The sequence below is a fragment of the Chelon labrosus genome (genome assembly GCF_963514085.1).
Source record: "Chelon labrosus genome assembly, chromosome: 1".
NCBI lineage: Eukaryota > Metazoa > Chordata > Actinopteri > Mugiliformes > Mugilidae > Chelon > Chelon labrosus.
In genome coordinates, this window is record NC_140337.1 from 4,175,062 (window position 1) to 4,196,277 (window position 21,216).

The window sequence follows — 21,216 nt, forward strand, 5'->3', positions numbered from 1 at the left end:
CTTTTATAGTATCGATATATCATCCCAAACTGAACTCAAGACTTTAACCTTTTGAGCTCACACGTCTTTGCTGGAAAGTATGATATGAGTAAACTCTGTAGTGTTTTTTAGGTGGCTAATACTGGAATATGTCAATGTGGGTATATTTCCAGGGTCATGAAAGTCACAGAAACAACTGAGTCATTCAGTAATTGCACTTGTAAATAAAATAGAAACTTTCTGAGACATCCTTTTAGAAAGTTTTAGAAAGTCTGATTTGGTCATAATTTTGACATTTTGTGACAATTTCAATAAATATAAATGTGTGTAGAGTTTGGCGGAGCGGGAGGCAGGATTCGGTCGACGGCATTAGTGTGAATAAAACTAAGGGAATGAGTTGGGAAGACAGGAGAAGCCCCCATGGGCTCCCGTGGAAATCACTCCCATGACAACGACATGACGGTTGACGGTTTGAGACTTTAGGGATGGGGTTACGCAGTCATTTCTCGTAGTTTGGGGTAAAGAGAGAGGGAATGTGTTATTTCCGTTATTTTATAAAAGTCAGTGTAATGTTCTCTGAAGTGATGGAAACTGTGAGTGTGTGTGGTCTTGTTTTTACGAAGTTGTGTGGGCCAAATTTTCCTGGAATACTAATGATGTGGGGTTATTTTTCAGGACTTGACTTGGTTTTAGGCTAAAGATTACAATTAGGTTAGAGTTAGGCACTTAGTTGAGATGGTTAGGTTTAGGGGCCTCATAATGCATGTTCCAACTGAAGGTCCTCACAAAGATACAAACACGAGTATGTGTGTGTCACAAATTCCAACAGGGAGAGACATTGCAGCTTGACAGCGCTGGGACGTATCAGCTGAATGGCACACATGTACTCACAACTCCCTGCGCTCACATTCGTCTCTCTCACACCTTCGCCCAGATTTACTTCAGATGTATTTTCATTTATTTTCTCACACAGACGACGTACACACAGGGCCTCAGAGTTGTAGCCGCAGACACACATGACCCTCGGACACATGTGATGTGTGTGAGCGCGAGCTTAAACGGTCGACGGGCGGTGTGATCATCGAGGATGATCAGCAGACACACTCACACCCAAACAGTCACGTATCCATATCAGCTGATCTCTTCCCATCTTTGGTCCCTTCTTACTCTGACCCCCCCTGGGTTTCACTGCTTCCTCTGCTCTCCTTCCCTTCTTCCTTATAGCCTACCTTCTCCTCTCCATATGTCTCTCCTTTTTCTGTCCTCCCCTTCCTTCTCTCCTCCCCTTCTCCTCTCCATCTGTCTTCCCTTTTTTCTCCTCCCCCTCCCCTCTCCCCACCCATCTCAACTTCTCTCTTCTCACCTTCCTTCTTCTCTCGTCTCATTTCTCCTTCTCCCCTTTAGTCTCTCCTATTTGTCCTCCTCTACCTTCTCTTCTCTCCCCTTTCTCCTCTCCACTCACCTCTCTTTTTCTCCCATGCCTTCCCTTCTTTCCTCCTCTCCTCTTTCCTTTTTTCTAATCCACTACCTTCTTCTCTCCTCTGTCCTCTCTGTTTTTTCTTCATCTTCTCCCTTGTCCTCCTCTCTATTCGCCCCTCTTTTTCTTGCTTTCTCCTCCCCTCTCTTATCCGCTCCTCTCCGTCCCTGCTCCACACAGATGTAATAACTCGTCAAACGTTAAAACCCTTTATTTGCATGATTGCAAAAGCCTGATTAACATCGCAAATCAATTACAGCAGGGACAACATGCTAATCGCATCGGCACATTAAGAGATCCTTCCACCTCTCCTCCGCCATCCATCTCTTTCTGGCTGAGGGACTTATCTGTTCATTCGCCTGCTTGTTTGTGTGTGTGTCAGTGTCTGAGCGCATGTGCCAAACGTGTGTGTGTGTGTGTGTGTGTGTGTGTGTGTGTATGTATGGGAGGATTATGCAGCATCAGAGCCAGATTTGGTCCGTATGCTCCCAGGCAACCCCCCGCACACACACACACACACACTGAGACACACACACTCACAGAGCAACACACCAGCAGATTATGTGTCCTTCGGTGCACAAACCTGACAGGCACATGCCAAAAAAAACTGGATGATATTTTCGAGAAACGTGGCTAAACTTGAAGACAGGCTAGGAAGTGTGCGTCTGTCTCCACCCCTCTGTCTCTCTGTCCATCGAAAGCATGACGGAGTGTCATCTGTTTCTCTCTGGCTGCACATATCACTGGTGTGTGTGTGTCTATTAATAAACGCACAGAGGTACATGAGACAGGATGTGGTCGCCATGGTGCGAAGTCCTCCCACGCCTTGTTCTGAGTCCGTGTGTGTGTTTGTGCGTGTGTGTGGTCAGACGTTTTGTTTATGCACGACAGATGATGCAAGCTGTTCCTTTTTTAAGTGATCCGTCTCGGCGTGTTTCTCGCCATATTTTTGCACAGTAGTTTTTAAAAAATGCCTCGTGTAATTAAAGCTGTCAAGGACAGAGGGGCAACGAGCACACACACACTCTCACACAGGAAACCTCGTTCACTTCCTGTCTGATTAACAGAAGACAGCGAGTCCAGGTGAAAAGAGTGATAAATTGTGTTTGCGTGTGTGTGTCATTACGTTTCCAAGCTCAAGGTTGATTTGAAAGTCGTGTCTGTTACCATGGCAACCCCGCATGCCTTTGCATTACCAACTTTAATATGTCAGGAAGCCAAAGAAAAGAAAAGAGAATGAGAATGAGAGAATATGTATAATTAGACATCGCAAATCGAGAATGATAGTGTTTGTTTTAGCCACCTCTAAATTCCAGATGGGTGGGGTTTACAGCATCGGGGACAATCCAGGCGGGATGTGCTTGTGTCTCTGGCACAAAACGCAGCTTTAAACACACTTGCCTGTGTTTGTGATGCTTTAACAGCTTTGGACATCTTGACGTATTGAACCCCGCCCGTGCAGTGCTGCCCAAGTGTCTAAAACAAATGCATTTACAGACTCTAACACTCCACAGAGACATGAGTTTATTATGAGGGATTTGTATGTCCAAACAGCCAGGCCAGCGTGTGTTTCTATTAATAAACCAACCATGCACACACAGCTGCGGAGGTTGTGATGAGTTAAAGCCAAACCTGATACAAACAACACCACCCCTACCTTCCTCGTCCTCTTTATCTTATTCCATTTTTTTAATGTTTCTCTCTGTTTTCTTTATCTTTTCACTCTTTTCATCCTCTACCTCTCTGATTCACTCTCCGTGCACCCGGTCACCTTGCCTCTTCTCCCGTCCTCCCACCCCCATCTCTTTGTCAGCCTGCCATCTGCTGGAGCAATGAAGTAACTGCAGGTCTCTCCAATCACAGCTGGTGACATTGGGCGAGCTTCATTTGGCATTCCAGCGAGGTCCGTCCGGGGACGGCGCGGCCTCGCGATTACAAAAACAAGGCCGCGTTTTGAAAGGTCGGGTGGCTCGGTGTATGTGGCAGACGGCTTGCATCTGTTCTAATTAGTTCTGGTAAAGACACACCTGAAAGTGTCAGCGCTTCACTAATTCCCCATTAAACAGCTGCTGGCCTAATCTTTGAATTAAATGTCTCAAAACCAGACTGTTACTTTATTTTAAAGGTAACTACATAGCGACAGTGAAGGTTATGCACCAAACTGAATACATTATTTACAAAGAGTCCTTGTGCTGCATTAGAATACTTCAAATAAGTAAATGAAAGGACTGAACACTTAGACTGTACAATCAGCCATAACATCATGACCACTGACACGTGAAGTGAGTAACCCTGATTATGTCAGTGGGTACAATATATCAGGCAGCAAGTGAACATTTTGTCATCAGAGTTAGAAGCAGAGAAATGGACACGTGGAAGCTTTGAGAGACTTTGGCAAGGACCAAACAGTGATGAGTACCTTGTCCTGTTTTTCATGTTTGTTGAGTTCTTCCTGAAGTGTTTTTGTTTGTGTGCCTGTGTCAGACTGCATCCTGCTGGGGATGGCTGCTGCCATCAAGGAGTGTCATTGCTATGGGGTGGGGGTGCTTGGTCTGGTCTAGATGGGTGGTACATGTCTAAGTAACATCCACATGAATGAATGCCAGGTCCAAAGGTTTCAGTGTTCAGTGGTCAATGTTATTTACTTCACCTGTCATAATGTTGTGGCTGATTAGTGTATGTTGCAGAGTACAGAGGTATTTTAGGAATGTTTATTGAACAACACCACATTAATGAATGGAAAATAATACTGTCAAATTCTAATTCAATCAAATTCACACTGTTGCTCCAAGTCTCTTGATTTGCAAACTTTTTGATTTGTTACATTCACGCCAATCATTGTCTTGTGCGCAGCGCTTTCACCAATTTCTGTTTTTTTTGTTTTGTTAAAAGAAATACGTGCAAGTTTGCGTTGTCCAGACAGATCTTATGGGGGCGACTGTGGGTCAGTAGGTAGAGCGGGTTGTCCACCAACCAGAGGGTTAGAGGTTCAATCCCCAGAATGTGGTGTGCACTGGTGTGTGAATGTGTGTGTGCTTGTGTGAGCGAATAGGTAGATGTGTCTGTGACTGTAAAGCGCTTTGAGTACCAATAGGTAGAAAAGCTGCAAGCTATATAAAAACATGGCCATTTACCATCTTCTTCTTTCCAGCAGACAGCTGGGATTTAGAGAATTCCTGATGTAGTTTCATTTTCACATTTGTTGCATATTTTATTGTCTTAGTATTACCAAATAATGTGGTATTGTAGCGACTCCAACAGGGACATGTCCAGCTTTATCGCTGGTTTTATGTAAATGGGCATGGCCTACAAATGAGCGTAATATTAAAATGACTCTAAACCTACACAGAATTATTTCCCCCGTAGTTTAGACTGACAGAAAAAATAAACTGTTAAGGGTTATATTGTACATTTGTGTCTACAGTATGTGCTGAGGACGGTTATAGACGGTTATAGTGCATTGTATGAAAATGTGAAACTAATAAAAAAATAATAATTTATATGACTGTACTGTATATGACTGATATGACCATGGGAGCCTCCTTCAGTTACTACTAAACAAGCAGAATGAGTGGTGTTGCATACACATTACAACTGCAGTTTATTTTTCTTTTAACCTTGGACTTCGCCTCTCAGAAAACATGGACTGCAGGTAGTAAAACTTTAGTCTCTTATCTGGGTTTTACAATAATTTGATAACAAGTAACTTAGACTGAATTATAGTTTCAGATGTTGCAAATATGTTCAATTGTAGTAAATACAGAATGATTTATTTTACAGTGTCTCTATCAAGATAAGATAAGATAAGATAGGACTTTATTCATCCACTTGGGGAAAGTAGGGTGTTACAGCGGCAGGAAACAACAGTGCAAGATATAAAAAAGATACAAAAAAAAATAATAGAATACGGCAGACAAATATGTTATGTACAAAAAATATTTACATACTGCATCAGGTGAAAATTACTGTGGCTAGTCAGAAGTTGAAACAACCAACTTGTGTAGATTGAGGGTTGAGGTGTTAAGGAGGTTAAATATATTTATTGACATTGACATTCATGAATATCATGAGTAAAACAACAAACTCCAATAGGAGTTGTATTACCAAACATTGCAACTATAAAGATGTGAGATAATGGTTGTAATATACTGTGCTCTTGTATGTCTAGAAGGTCTAGGAAATGCTGATGTTAAAGAGTCTGACTGCTGAGGGGACAAAAGAACTTTGCTCCTTCTTGCACTGTGGGTGCAGCAGTCTTTGCCTGAAAGAGCTTCCCAAAGTCCCAACAGTCTCATGCAGGGGGTGAGAGGGGTTGTTCCTGATGTTGGACAGTTTAGCCAACATCCTCCTTTCCCCCACCTGCTCCACTGAATCCAGAGGACAGCCCAGGATTGAGCTGGACCTCTTGATCAGTTTGCCCAGTCTGTTCTTGTCTCTCTCTCTGACTCCGCCACACCAGCAGACATGTGATTTAAGTGTACAATAGGATATGATAAAAAATTGAACAAGTGAAAGGATTTGAGCACGAGGACCAAATTGCAGTGACAAAAAACTGGGTTGGAGCATCTTGTAGGGTGTTCCTGGTCTGCAGTGATCCGTACCTATCGTTCACTTACCTGGGGAAGACATGGCACCATTGATACCCTATGGGAAGAAGACAAGCTGGTTGAGACAGTGTGATGCTTTGGGCAGTGTTCTGATGGGAGACCTTGGGTCTTGCCATTCATGCGGATGTTACTTTGATCCATATTACCTAGCTAAGTACTGTTGCAGACCATGTACGCCTTTTATGGAATTGTCATTCCCTGATGGCAGCAGGATAACACTCCCTGCCTCAAAGCTACAGTGGTTCAGGAATGGTTTGAGGAACATAGTGAGTTCAAAGTGTTGACTTGTCCTCCAAATTTCCCAGATCTCAGTCTAATCAAGCATCTGCTGGATGCGCTGGACAAACAAGTCCAACACTTGCAAGACGTAAAAGATCTTCCGCTAACGTCTTGGTGCCAGATACCACAACACACCTTCAGAGGCCTAGTGGAGTCCATGGCAGCCCACCTACACAATATTAGGTGGATGGTCATAATGTTATGGCTAATCAGTGCACATGAAGAATGCAGTTAATATATTTTAAGTTTAAAATGTGGCTAATTTTTCTGCAAAAAAAACTCCCACAGTGAAATCTCTGTGGCACCTAATTAAAGTATCATGTCATCACCTTAACAAATTCCGTTCTGTCTGGAGCTAATGTGCAAACCAACCGTGTAAACTGAGAGCTGCCATGTTAACACTGCTAATGGAGACGGGTACGATTTTAATGAAGCGCCATGGACTCGCGGCGGCCCGCGTGTTCCTATCCGCCCTGTGTTCTGTCTGGGGAAATAACGCAGCTCAAATGGACCAGGCGCAGATAACGCGCCGATGCTGGAGTCATTCCACATCATTGACTGCAACATGACTTATTAAAGACGCTAATGAAACACTCTGACCTGATTGTGGCTTGATCTCGTTTCAGCGATTTGGAAGGAGAGAAGGGAAATGTGGGGGTGGGTGAATACAGACAACTTTTGGAAACTTTTGAGGAGGAGGGACAAAAGGATGGGGAGAGAGACGGGGAGGGAGCGAGAGAGAGTGTCAGTGAGTGAGTCTGCAGGGAACAGCATGTTTCTCCTCATTAAAGACGGAATGATATGCCGACTGGCACAAAACATACACACACACATTCAAATGCACACGCTCGCTGTAATTTGCCTTGGCAGATGAGACGCTGATCTGACATTGAAAGCAGTCCGATGACAGCGCGTAGGCAGCAGAGCACAGCTGTGAACACACACACAAACAGAAACTGGTATTTCAGTCTTTGAAAGACTTTCCATTGACATAATGCACCCCCCAGCCCCTTACCTTAACCATAACCTAATCGTAACCTACCCTAAAATCAAGCCGTCATTTGGTTTTAACTCTCAAAAAACATGAAAAACATTAATACACACAGACAGCTCATACAAACTGGCGGGACATGAGTTTGTGTGATCACAGTGATGTTTCCGGCACCATTGAACACAGTGGAGTGCCATTACCCATTCTGTGTGTGTGTGTTCGTGTGTGCGTGTGTGTGTGTGTATTCATTGCCAGCCAGACAGGTTCTCCCAGTTCTATTTATAGCCTCAAGGAAGTAGTCTTGTTCTAACATGAACACACCAATCCTGTGAAGTGTGTGTCATGCAAGGCAGGGGAAAAGTGCACTGGCATGCTCCGCCCTATCTCCAGGATTTGTGTGTGGGTGTTTGTGGGGGGAGAGAAAGAGAGAGAGTTGTAGAAGCCTTTTATGAAGGAGGCGTCTCTAACAGCACACCTGAGGGGGCGTGGCTACCTGACAAGGGATGTTTGAGAGGGAGGAAGTAGGATTGCATTGTTTGAGTATCTGCTGGTGTGAAAGGAGCTGAGGCAGGGTGTGTTAAAGAGCAGCGCAGGGTGAAAACTTCTATGAAGGAGTCCTTTTAAAGAGATAGGAGGAGAGGATGGGGACAAAACGATCCATGTAGCACAAAGAAAGGCGCAAAAGTTGAGAGATCCACTTCTTTTCCACCTCTTGAAACCTGTCTTGAAGCAGCTAGTCCACAGCTAGCACATTCTGAAAGGAAGTGAGGTCACCAGTGAGCGCTAATGCCAGGCTTGTGTAAGCTCAGCGGGTGCTGCATTGTACCCCTGTTGTTTCGAGGAGGGCAGGATGACGATGGCCAGCTCAGCCACGAAGACAATCTGGAGTGCAGCCACTCTGAAATCTCACAGGAGAGGCAGCTGGTGATAGAGGTCAGTGTGTTGTACCAAGATCCTATTTATGACCCCATGAAGGACTGAAACAGGAGGTCAAAATGAGGACGTTTGTAGTTGTTTCCTTTTTTAACGGTGACCTGGTAGATAGTAGTTGGTATTTATAGATGATTTATAAGGACAAAGATCTCTGTTATGTGTTAGTCATTTCAGGTTAGTTCAACGTCAGTTTCAGACCAGTGAAATCCGTCAGGTGGTCTCACGTTTGTTGTTGGTTGCAAACATTTTTCACCTTTGTCATTGAACTCTTCAAAGACGAGGCTGTTCATGGTCTATATTGTGGTTTTAGTCCGTAAAATCCCATGAAAACCCAAACCAGTTCTCAAAACTGTCTACCAAACCTAAAATCTCACCTTCAGCCTTAAGAACCTTGGTTCCTTCTCAAGAAGAAGATTTACAACTACTTTAATTTTTAAACAAAAAGACCTGAGTTATTTAGTGAAATAGTTTGTTTTTGAACATTACTCAACAATAGTGGAGCTCTGAATAAGATCAGGTTTTGGTTACAAGGATAATACTTGCTACAGTAGGAGGATCAACTGATTATTGGTTTTGGTCTTTGCAGTCTGTTGTCTTGAGGCTTAAAGTTGAAGTTGTTTAGTGCTGGAAACTTGAAAGACAGACAAAAGATGTCAGTGCAGATGTCCGTATTTCTGCCAATATACGGGTGAAATTCATATAATTGTCCACCTTTAAATACAGTTATTCACTAAGAAATACAAAAAAAAATGATGTGATCAATCCCAACAATAGCTGCAACCAAGTGTTGTCCTGTTTAGACTTGTTGTCTTTCAGTTGAAAGTAGTGAATAAGTCAGTTGTGTGTCTTCCTCCTCTATGTTCCCTTATCAGTTATTGTTCACTGTAGCAGGCCGCACTAAACTGCAGGAAGTTCTCGTTTTTCTCGGCTAACAACCCTGACCGCACACTTGTCCGGTCACCCAGGTTCACTGCTGTCCAGGAAATAAGTCGGATACTAGTGATTTGTTGATCGCGTTTTGAAAGTGTGAACACTGAAGGTCAAGCCTTCACGCATGAGAGCTGAGCGCAAATTGGCAGGGTGAAGGCAGACAGACATTTGTTTGGGGGTGTGTGTGTGTGTGTGTGTGTGTGTGTGTATGTGTATATATACTTGGTTGGATAGTTAATTGTAGCTCAAAGGGGAAAATACCCACCAAAAAGGAAGGAATTAAGAGTTGTACGTCTGTGTTTGTCTGTATTTTGCAGATAACTGTATTAATGTGTATTCGTTGGCCAATCCTCTTCACTGATATTCTGTGTGTGTGTGTGTGTTTGGGTGTGTGTGTGTGTGTGTGTGTGTGCACACCCGGTCTACTGAGGCTGTATGTTGTGATTTGATTAGTACTGCTCTAATGAATACACTGATCTGTCTGACAACATCTCTCGGCTGCAGAGACAATCCTCTGGAAGTGGCTACAGTGCAGAGTGACCTTTGCATACTGTAAATGCTGTGTCCAGGCAGTCATATGTTCTATACACGTGTGCTGATATTCCTCTGCGAATGGTACAACTCGATTTAATGTAGATGGGCATCACAAGTCGGCAATTTGCCTGAAGGGGCTACACAATCTGGATAACATAGAAGCGACACGTTTTATCCTTAGACCGTCGTTGCAGTCAAAAGGTCCTAATCAATCAGAAAAACTGACCAAGAAAACGTTATTTCGTGCAGAAATTGCCCGAAGTAGGTGTGTATGAGAAGGTCACACACGTTCTAGCCACACTCACATGAGCGACATAATGTTGCTATCACAAGGAAATGGATTTGGTTTTGTTTGTATCACCAGTCCTCGCTGCAATCCTGTTTCTATGGCTAAAATTTGACTGTGCTCCCAGACTGGAGGAATATATATTTTTATTGCCTACAAGCTCAAACCAGTTGCAAGTCTGACTCGACGGTGTGTAGTAGGCAGAAAATGCATTTCAGACCAGTCACAGCTTATGGGGTCTGCGTCACTGCAACATACAGAAACATGTTTGGGTTTACCTTAAGACGTAGCTCTGAGTCATAAATCTGACTTAAGGCAAAAACTTTGGAATGCTTTTCCTGGTATTCTGCCTTGGTCACATTCAGAGATGTGTTGATTCAACCTTATCGTTGTTTTGGAGGCTGCAGTTAGAGGTACTTTCAGTTTCTCTTGTGCTACTGTGTTCCTAGTATTCTAGTCTATTGTATCGCACATGAGTGGAATGGACAAAACATTTGCAACACTTGTGAGGTGTCAGTAGTTTTAGTTAAGTGTACAGACTACAGATTGCAACTGCATTGGTGTGCATACAATCGCAGCCACTGACTGATATTGAACATCTGGTGGAGGGGTTGAGGTTCAGTAGCATTTGTTTCAGATCCAAGTGCTTTTAAAATTACTTACCAGCTTTAATCAATTGTTCATAGCTAAAAGGCCATTATTCAAGTGCTAATTCTGAACTCTTACCCCTATGTTTTCTATTTGTCTAATTGCTCAAAGATATTTTCATCCTTGCTGAGGAAAGTAAGCTAGCATAGCCTCATGTTAGCTACTGGCTTAGAGCATTGTAACCAGCGTCTTCATGGTGAAACTTCATTTTAAATGCAGCCTCCAGCCTCTGTAAAGTTTCACACCTAGATTGCAACATCCTGAATTGGGTCTAACTTCCAGTGCGTCCTTCGGCTGTATCAATGGTTGCTATGTTATTAGCTGCTTTCTTCAAACAAAAACACTCTGATTAGCTACTTGACGGACACCTCCCGTTGCCGTTGCTGTGGCAACCACGGATAAGCTTGATTGGTGGAATATGGTCGTTACACCTTGCTGTTATCGCAGACGTGTCAGGTGGTTCAGTCAAAGGAGACCTTTACACCTTCTTGTTTGTGTGTTTTAGTCTTTCTTCTCCCTCCTCGTGGGTTTGCCAGTTCTTTAGCTGTCTTCTCTTTTATGTCGACTCTCCCGAGGCCCCGTTTGTTGTAAATCCTGCGTTTAACCTTTTTGTGTTGTTGAGTCACAGCTCTGTTTCTACTTCCCATCTCCTCTTGCTAATGATGCATACCATGAGCCTATATATAATTTTTCCCACCATCAGTCCCTTCTGCTTCCGTTCCATTCCTCTTCTCCCTTTCTCTAACAGAGTGACAATATGAGATTGACTCTCCCTCAGGGAGTCAAAGCACATTTCGTCTAACAAATAAACAAGCACTGCAAGTGCACAAGAAGCTCTATGTGCCATCACAAGGCGGGATATCTCACTGCCGCACATGTACACAAACACACACTCACGCTGCAAGGGAGAAATTAGATTGTGATGGAGAGATGAATTAGATTTATCGCTGGTTCAGTGGCTCTGCCTTGCATTGCTCCCCTGTTCAGACAGCCAAGGCCATTACTGCTAAGGCAGACGGGCAGAAGAGGAAAGAGGAAAAATAAGATGAGTGACATGGAAATTTAACAGAAATTTAGATGTTAAAAAATAAAAGAAACCAAGGACAAAAGAAGGGCAGGGAGAAAAAAAATAAAATACCTGCAATCTGGGAAGATATTATTTTTTTCTTTAAAAACTGTAGCAAAGCAAGACCCCAGACTAGCGAGAGTGAGAACCAGTACATCAACAACACAACCCTGTTAGCTTACAACCCACCAAAGGAACTGCATTCCAACAACGAAGACAGCATAACGTTGTGTAGAAAGAACACCTAAGCACAGATTATTTTTGAATTATCTCCCTAGAGTTTGCTGCAATTCTTTCTTTTTCCATTGTTTGTTCATGTACACTCTGTCCTGCTAGCGACATACTAGCTACTTTAAGCTAAAATGCAAGTTACAATTAGCCAAAATAGCTAGCTACTGCAATCGATAGATAAAGTATGTGGTGTTTGTAACAAAACTCACCAAACTTTATTAAGTTTAAACACATGTAGCATATAATCTTGCCAATAGGTAGTGTAGGCACATAAGTGGGCATGTGTACTAATAGCTAGCAATTTGATAGTACTTCATTTGAAAATGTGCGCCAGTTTCGATATTTGTGCCAACTTCCTGGACTTGAATAATAGTTTTAATTTCTTTATCTGGAATATGAATACATTAACAAATGGTTTGATACTTTACATTCTTTGGTACTGGGTTACAAACTTAAAACTGTTGTAATTCAATGAAATAAGTTATTTAACTAGCTTTATTTTGGCCTTAAAAAATAACATAAAATTGAAGCATTTTTGCAACCTTTTAGGGTAGCATTGTGCTAATGAGAAGGTACCACTGAAACATGGAAAGACAATCTTGCTTATCATTGTGGTGTTTTTGGTAGTAAGATTTGGTTTGTGGATTGGGTGATTGATGATCTATCAAGATTATTAAGATTTTTATACTTTTTTTGCTTTGCCACATACACTTTCCATTTCTTTCTATCACAATAAAATGTTCTCACACTTTCCTTCATTCATCATCTTATAAGTTATCGATAGTTGTAATGCAGCTCCTGTCTCAGATTTGAATTTTCCCTTCAGGGCAGATTTCCGGATCATGCTCTGTTCTGGAGAACTTGCCAAGTTACTGCTGCGCCAACAGCTCTCAGGCAAGCCTGTTTGGTTTGAGAGCGTCAGTTGTTTACACTAGAAAAACAACATAGCATGTTATGGAAAGCCCCATAAAGTCTTTTGTCAGTGCTGGTCTTTTAATCTTCTACTGATTCAAAGACAACAAATACAATATCCTTTGTGGATGTCTTTCACTTTCTTTATAGTCTAGTCAGTGTTTGCAAAATAATTTTACACATCAATAAAAGCCCAACCCTCTTTAATCTTTAACGCTGAGCGCTTTTAGTGGTAACGATTTTGGAATTTGGCCCTATTGTTCTGTATTGTTCTGCTCAGCTTACTGTAAAACAATCCAAAATGCCACCAAGGATCAATCGGATAAAATGATTACTCGTAATTTCATTTGCCTGCACGCAGGGGTGTGAAAATTACCAATTGATCAACAGAAAACGATATTTGGAGGCGCTCTGAGAAACCTTTAAAAACCAAGCTCCAACTTTTAAGCGCACTGTGAACCTTACTGCAGCAAAATATCTTGAATGCGTATTTTGTTTATCTTTACCCACAGGGCTTGGTGCCTGCTGCACCGGTCGAGCAAGCATATTTGTTAAGCATGACGTAGGGATATTTGATAATTTGACATTACATTCTTCTGATTGCAGCACAGGTATTTGTCCTGGAGGTTTTCATAAAAGACCAGCGTGATTAGTCATTTTCAGTGATATCTAATAATTTGTGGCTGGCACATTACCATTTTAGATGTTACCTTTTGTCCCTACAGATCTTGCGTGAAGTTGATGTAAGTCATGTTCTAAGATGTTTAACAGATTTAATGATATATTGATTGGTGCTATACAACACTTCCATACTGTATGAAAACCTCCCATGTAGTGGACATTGGTTTCTGCAGGTAACACATGCAGAGACACATGGTTACCGTTCTATTGGAAACTTGTCACAAAGGCAGATCTAATGAAAGTTGCCATGGTGATTCGCGCAGGAATGTTGCTACATTAGGCGATACACGTGTGGGTATGACCTGATGAGTAACAAGATTGTACCTGTGAATGTGTGTGTGTGTGTGTGTGTGTGGCTGTACCGGCATCTATCACGAGAAATGAGGATCTCCATGGTGACCCCCGATGTCCTATCTCAAATTGATTACCCATGGTGCATTCTGTCCTCTCAGGGAATGAGTGCACACTAAGCAGAGGCGGAGGATAAAGGACAATAGCAGCCACCACAATAGAATCAACAGTGACTTTGGGCTAAGCAAATTCAAGTATTCAAATTACATCGTGCATGCTGGCCATGTAAATGATTTCCATACAGCCACGCATGGCTGCACCTCCTACCTGCTTCATCGCCTCATCATTGTTGCTCCATTGTCTCACGATAACGCTGCATATTTCCAGAGGTTCCATGACTCTCTCAAACCTTAAATTAGTAGCAGTAATCTAATAGAATCCATTAAAGGTGTGTGAAAATGCACAAAAACGCTGTTATAATGTTTTAGCTTTATGGTTTTGTGCTTGCTATCGTCACAAAGCAAGCTATCTTATCGTCTTTATCCAAATCGATCTGCCTTCTCAGAGGAGCATAGCTGTCTCGTTAAGTCATTCAAAGGATCTGGATGCACTAACACTAATTTCTCTTCCTCTCTCCCTCTCCTCCTCCATTTCCTTTCTATTCGGCCCTCTCTTTTTTCCTCCTGTCTCACTATAGAAAAGCGTGAAGGAGGGAATCCTGTTAAAGCAGACCAGCTCCTTCCAGAGATGGAAGAGGAGGTACTTCAAACTCAGAGGGAGGACTCTCTACTATGCCAAAGACTGCAAGGTAAAGTTTTTCTCTTTTGCATCTTTAAGCTTAGTTTGTTGTGTAGTGTCAAACTGAATATAAATGCTGATGTTTGTGTTTTTTTCCCCCCACCAGTCACTTATTTTTGATGAAGTGGACCTTTCAGATGCCAGCGTGGCTGAGACCAGCACCAAGAACATCAACAACAGCTTCACAGTAAGCTAAAGACAGGCTTCCAGAATAAATTAAATGTTTATCGAAGGGTTTCAGGGTTTTGCCTTCGTTTTGAAAGGCAAAGGGTTAGGGTTTCACCTCCAAGTTGCAAATTAAACTAGCAGCATGGGTCTGCGACGGGCAGTAACTGATCAGACGTTCTTGAAGAGCAGTTTTGAAGCTCAGTGTGGCGTCTCAACTGTCACCGTCTTGGCAGAGCTTGACTCATCCTAACTCCCAGCTAATTCCAACCAGCGTAAAGTTGTCATGTATGGTGAAATTAGCTGGCGAGACAATACCATTTTTTATTTGTTTTGTTTGCTGTAAACATGTTTATTGGTACTGTAAAGTCAGACATTTTAACCTTGAGCTTTATTGGGATTGACTCGCTTTAAAGCCAGACTCAAGTGGCCATTTGAGGAACTGCAGTTGTTGGCACTTGAACTTAATTTTTCAGTTGATGCATGTGGTTGCCTCTTAGTCCAGATGGAGCTCTCCTAAAAAATTAAATGTAATGACTTTGGTGACTTTTTGTGTAGTGGCATCATCAGATCTAAATTTTAATTTGTCCAAACTTTTCCAAACTCCCATTAGCCTCAGTGGTTTTCTCTGGAAAGTGCTAACTAGCATAACATGCTTACATAGCAACCATTGTGGTGAAAAGCTGTGTGTTACCATTTAGCTTAAAGAACTAAAACCTCACAGAGCTGCTAGCATAGTACAGATAGCATTGTCCCAATAATGTAATACAATGTTGAATAAAACAAATAACATACAAAGATTTTGCCGCAGGTCTGATATTTTGTGGCCTAGCTTAAGCTTCTGTTGTCTTAAAGAAACGGCTAATCTCACAGTTTTTATTCCCTCTCTTTCAGGTGATTACTCCATTTCGCAAATTAATGTTATGCGCCGAGAACAGGAAGGAAATGGAGGACTGGATCAGCGCTCTCAAATCCGTCCAAAAATGGGAAACCTACGAGGTTAGCGCCTCCCTTCTCTGTCGTTGCTTTAGCGGCGCCGTTTCTTCTGTTGGCTGACGTCTGATTAAGCTGGGCCAAATTCACAATCATTTGATAAAAGCTAGTCATGAGTGTGTAATTTATTTTGATGGGAGCTGCCGTCACACCTCGGTTCTTCCTCCATCTGTTCTTTTCTGAAACGATCCATCCGACTTTTTCTTCATATTCTGGAGGAAAACACTCTCTCCTACATCCCTGTCTCTTTATTCTCTTATATGCTTCTTATTTCAGCTCTTTGCCAACAGATTGATGTGACTCATAAAATCAGAACCTCTGCTTTAATAGGCTATAAAAAGCTGAAGACTGTAAGCAGAGCTGAAGCTATGCAGGCTGAGCTTTTATTCTCGTGGGTTTTAGGTGTTCAGCGGCCCTCGTCTTTTACAATAGTGCATTTAGGATTTTAGTTAATGTTGTCGTCTCATGCATAGTATTCCCTGCTCATGTGCTAGTGAATCTTCAGACTTAAGCTGCAGCTCCCCTTGCACCTTATGAAAATGTCAAATTGTGTGTTTTACTGCACAGTCTTATACCACTAGTAGCATCAGTATCATTGCCCTAAGGCCATGGAGTTTAATACGTACACTTAATGTTGTTTTCTTATCCTCATGCTTCCTCTGGTTGTTGAGCTCAGCATGAAATGTAAAAAATGATTGCCCCGTCCTGCATTTGCCTGAATTTTCCCCTCCCAGGCCTCCCCGTCATTTTGATGTAATACTCAGGATGTCATGTTCTTCCATATTTCTCCCTCGACAGGCCAGTCAGTTCAACATGGAGCATTTCTCTGGGATGCATAACTGGTACGCCTGCTCGCACGCCCGACCGACCTTCTGCAACGTCTGCAGAGAGGCGCTGCCAGGCGTCACCTCCCACGGTCTGTCCTGTGAAGGTACGTAGACACACACACACATGCTCGCCCCGGGTGCTACATTTGTGTTCTTAGAGTCGCACATTTGCAGGCACATTCATTGGAACACTGAAGCATGAATTCCTGAGGGCTGATAATAATATTTTTAACCTAAGAGAAATAACCTTTTTTAAATGTGACCGTTTTTATACGTGTACGATGAGGCTCCTTTGTAAAAAAAAAAAAAAAAAAAAAAAAAAAAAAGCACTGCTTCTTACTGGTAGGTGAGGCAGAGCATATTACAGTTCTGATGCACTTGGAGGCACATGTGTGAAGTCATTTCCATTCTTCTATCAAGTATGGCAAGCTGCATTGTCGGCGAGTCAGCGTTGAAGTGTTTCCCAAGAGGTCATTAACGTTGTTGGTGTCGTCATCCATTTAAAGTGAAGCAAGCACATATGCTTGGTTGACATTTCACCTTGTCATTGGAGCTCTTCAAGCTTGCCACAGACACCATATAAGCTGATAGTTGATCTATAAACCAGCCCTTAACAGCTGATAGCTCAGCTGAGGCATCCATTCAGGCTGCCTTATTTAAGCCGCTTCAGCATGCCTTTCATTGTTGATTACATAGACTGTAAATAAATATGGACAATGCATCCCCACGTCCTTGCATTGGCCAAACTGACGGTACTTTTAATACTGCGCTCTGCTCTACCTCCACCAGTTAAAAGAAATGTTGGATTATACACTGTACATATTTATTTGGTTTTTTCCCACTCTAATGGTTCTACGGACCGCTTCACAGAGCAGTTGGCATGGCAACTGGTAGTCATCACAAGGTCACATCTTGGTTCTATCGTGTCACATAACTAGCTAAAATGAAAGTTGAACGTGCATCAGCATTATATTAACTGCTTAAAATGACAGAAATCATCATTGAAAAAAAGAAAAAAAACATTGACACGGGCTGTGTCCGAAATCACTCACTCATTCCCTACTCCCTACTCCCTAAATAGGGAAATAAATGTAGTGGACTATATAGTGAGCTCAACAGAAAAAAATTTCGGACACTTTCGGACACTTCTCTTGGCGCCGGTAATTACGTCATCGCTGTCGCACAATTAAAACGTACCACATTAATGTCTTCTCACATAATACTTGTCCATTTACTACTGCATTTTTATTAAATTAGAGTCTTTTGATTCCTGTCCTGTACTTTTTATTTTCGTATTTTGTTTTCTATTTAAGCGTATTTTCATATTTTATTCTCTTGGCTCTTTAGTAACAGAAAGTTACAGTGTAATCTACTGGAATGTTTAATTATATGCTGTTCGTTTTACACTTTTTTTTTTTTCAATGAATGTAGGAAGCCATTTAAATTGCCTTGTTTTGAAAGATCTTACATTTGTACACAGTCTCCCGTCCGTCTGCCATATTTAATTTACTTTCCGCGCCAAGAGAACTTCTGCCAATGCATGATGGGACATCTTGCTCCAGTTAGTGACCATCGGATGTTCACTACATTTCGCGGTGAATTGTGGGATACATGCAGTGCACTATATAGTGGACACTAAACATTCGGACACCACTACAAAATGGTGTGGTCACTATATAGTGCACTATATAGTGGTTAGGGAGTGATTTCGGACACAGCCACGGACCTTAGTGTTTTAGTTTGGCCCAAGTCTCATCCGCTATCATGGAGGGGGTGGAGCTTATGACCTATACTGCAGCCAGACACCAGGGGGAGCTCTACTTGCTTTGGCTTCACTTTTGAGGAGCTGTTCTGCCATCCATCTTTATTTGAAGTCTATGGTTGTTTCTTCTGTTTCCACCTCCGCTCAATCCCACCCCATGTATCTGAGAATCTTTGCTGATCCTCTCCCTGCCTCAGGCTTTCCACGCAGCGCAGTGAAGTCCCATAAAAGTAAACATTAGAATAGCATTAGAATGCACAAATATACTCAGAGAGACGTTTGTTGAAGTTGATATATGAGTCAATTTTCATGAGTCCCAGCTACTTAAGCAAAGCATTTCATCATGTTTTCCTTCCCAGCACAGACATATAAATAAACTGTGAATAATTGGTCCAACTTCTTCTTCATCTTTATAGAAAACATCATTGAACCAGATTCAATACAAATGAACTAGTAAATAAGCCTTTACTGGGTAGAGTGGAACCACTAGAGTTATGTTGTTTACACATAATAAAACATGTTCCCTAACCCCAGTTAACATCAATATTACACAGAGTACAACACGTACTTCTACATCTAATACAAACACATCTTCCTTGTAACATTATGCAATTTAAACCGTGTGCGATGTCGACAACCTTTATATATGCTTGTTTGTGCCATTTGAACCGTTGCCTAACATGATATTTATTCATCTGTCGTCTGCAGTTTGTAAGTTCAAGGCTCATAAGCGCTGTGCTGTTCGCTCCACCAACAACTGTAAATGGACCACACTGGCCTCCATAGGAAACGACATCATTGAGGATGAAGAAGGGGTGAGAGATGAAGCCATAATATGTACTGTATAAGCCCAACTCTACCTAGATGTCGTCTCTTCTTGACCCATTGTCAGTCAGTTTACTGCAGTTAGAACAGGAAATTATTGGATATCACTTAACTCAGTGTATTATATAGCAAATAATAAGTCATGTCTCAGGTCCCTTGCTGTTTTCCCCCATATTTTTCCAGGTGTCGATGCCTCACCAGTGGCTGGAAGGCAACCTGCCGGTCAGTGCCAAATGCGTGGTGTGTGACAAGAACTGCGGCAGTGTGCGACGGCTACAGGACTGGCGCTGCCTGTGGTGCAAGGCCATCGTGAGTGGCATTGATTTTAGCCTCTGTTCTGTCAAAACCTATTGTGTCAGATTATGGTTAGTCTTTGTTCAGGACATCCCCTCTAGCTGAGAGTTATTTAGGCTCTCGCATGAACTGGGAATCATGTCATCATCATCAGATCCATCCATGTTGATGGAGTCAAGTTTGATTACGCTGTCAAAATTATTCATTTTTTTTTTGGCGGGATGAAAAACGTCTGTCTGCATTTTGGCTCCCAGGAGTTTGCATAAAATAAATTTAATAAATTTGGGTCTGAACTTCCTCCTTGGTCCACAGACCAAAAGTGTTTCCCATAAATACAGCACCTGTCTTTTATCCAAAGCTGTATGAATCATAAGTTGACACACACACAAAATGAATACATTATAAAGAATAAGTTCTCACTTTACTTGTCTGTCAGCCTCAGGGATGTGCTGATTTATGCACAGTAAAGATCAAATACACGCCCAAACTTTTCAATGCTCTCGGCTCCCTCTCTTACGAAGACTCAAGGTCTGAAAAGTTTACTCGAGTCGTCAGAGTAATAGGATGGCAGCAGAGATCCCCGGGGGGGAGGAGGAATAGGAGGAGGGCTTAAAATGAGAGCTGAAACGAGCGCTGATGAATTCCTGTCAGCTCCAGGGTTGCTCGAACTGACCCGACGCGCTCATCGCCCCGAGCAAGACGAGAATAATTTTCCTGTGCAAAGATATTGACAATATTCATTACATCTTTCAGAGGTTGGGTTAGTAGAGCTGTGAGAGAAGGACACGTTGTGCAGTTTAACAAGATGAACAACACTGTGCACAGCATTAGAATAGAAGCAAATTATCACCCAACTCTACAGGTCTTCTAGGCTCTATGGAGCCTTTTAGCATTTTTCAGCTCGTTGTTTTAGTTTCACAAGCAGCAGCTTTGTAGTTTTAAGTTTCTGACACTAAAAGGAGATATTGACATAGCAGCCATGTGGTGAATTTAATTGAGAAGGATTTAGAAGTTAAAGACATATTACAGATATTTTTGGCTTCAGGACATGGTGGAGACCAAAACCAGAGCTAAAAGGAATGTGAGCACCAAATCTACATCCATCAGATGGACAGAAACTTAATTTTAGTCCGTGTCAGCTAGATTTCTCAATACATTGACACGGTTGTCCTAAAAACTTCATGGTACTATGACAGATGTTATGTTATCAGCTCGTTATGCTGCCACCATGTGGCCAGAAAATCGGTTACTAAAGCTTTAATAGTAACTCAGTCAGTTAACGTTCTCTCAATTTGTTCCATTTGTATTGATCCAAAACAATCAATTTGAAAATTGCTGAGATTGAGAAGCAGCCGGAAATACTAAGGCAGAAATTTGTTACTACCAATCGGACCAGTCACAGCTCTTGTGGTCTAAATTTCTGGGGAGGTGCATGTCAGGCTACGGGGCTGCCGCCATAGCTACGATGTCAAATTGATGTGCTGTTTATACCTTACACTTTACATACCTTACACTGAGGATTCTTATTGGTGTTTCCCTCAGTTTACACCAAACGACAAGCCAAAACCTGATACTTAATGAGTACATAGGACAGAGTTTACAGTGTTTGGTTTTTACTGTTTTAAAAAAGAAAAAAGAAATCTGAGATCTCATTCAATGATGGAATTAAGTAATCTGGAGAAAAAATCCAGTGGTGTTCATTTTCAT

General features: G+C 42.1%; 1 protein-coding gene across 2 annotated transcripts in view; it reads left to right on the top strand.

The window, feature by feature from the left end:
* The window catches only part of LOC311489817 (diacylglycerol kinase eta-like), an 81,765-nt gene that overhangs the window by 34,382 nt on the left and 26,167 nt on the right, over positions 1 to 21,216 (top strand). For both annotated transcript variants that reach the window (XM_084547105.1, XM_084547104.1), the window contains exons 4-9: positions 14,543 to 14,653; positions 14,750 to 14,830; positions 15,703 to 15,807; positions 16,600 to 16,732; positions 19,099 to 19,205; positions 19,399 to 19,524. In XM_084547105.1, the coding sequence (XP_084403231.1) occupies positions 14,543 to 14,653; positions 14,750 to 14,830; positions 15,703 to 15,807; positions 16,600 to 16,732; positions 19,099 to 19,205; positions 19,399 to 19,524 (663 nt within the window). The remainder of the gene's footprint in view (positions 1 to 14,542; positions 14,654 to 14,749; positions 14,831 to 15,702; positions 15,808 to 16,599; positions 16,733 to 19,098; positions 19,206 to 19,398; positions 19,525 to 21,216) is intronic.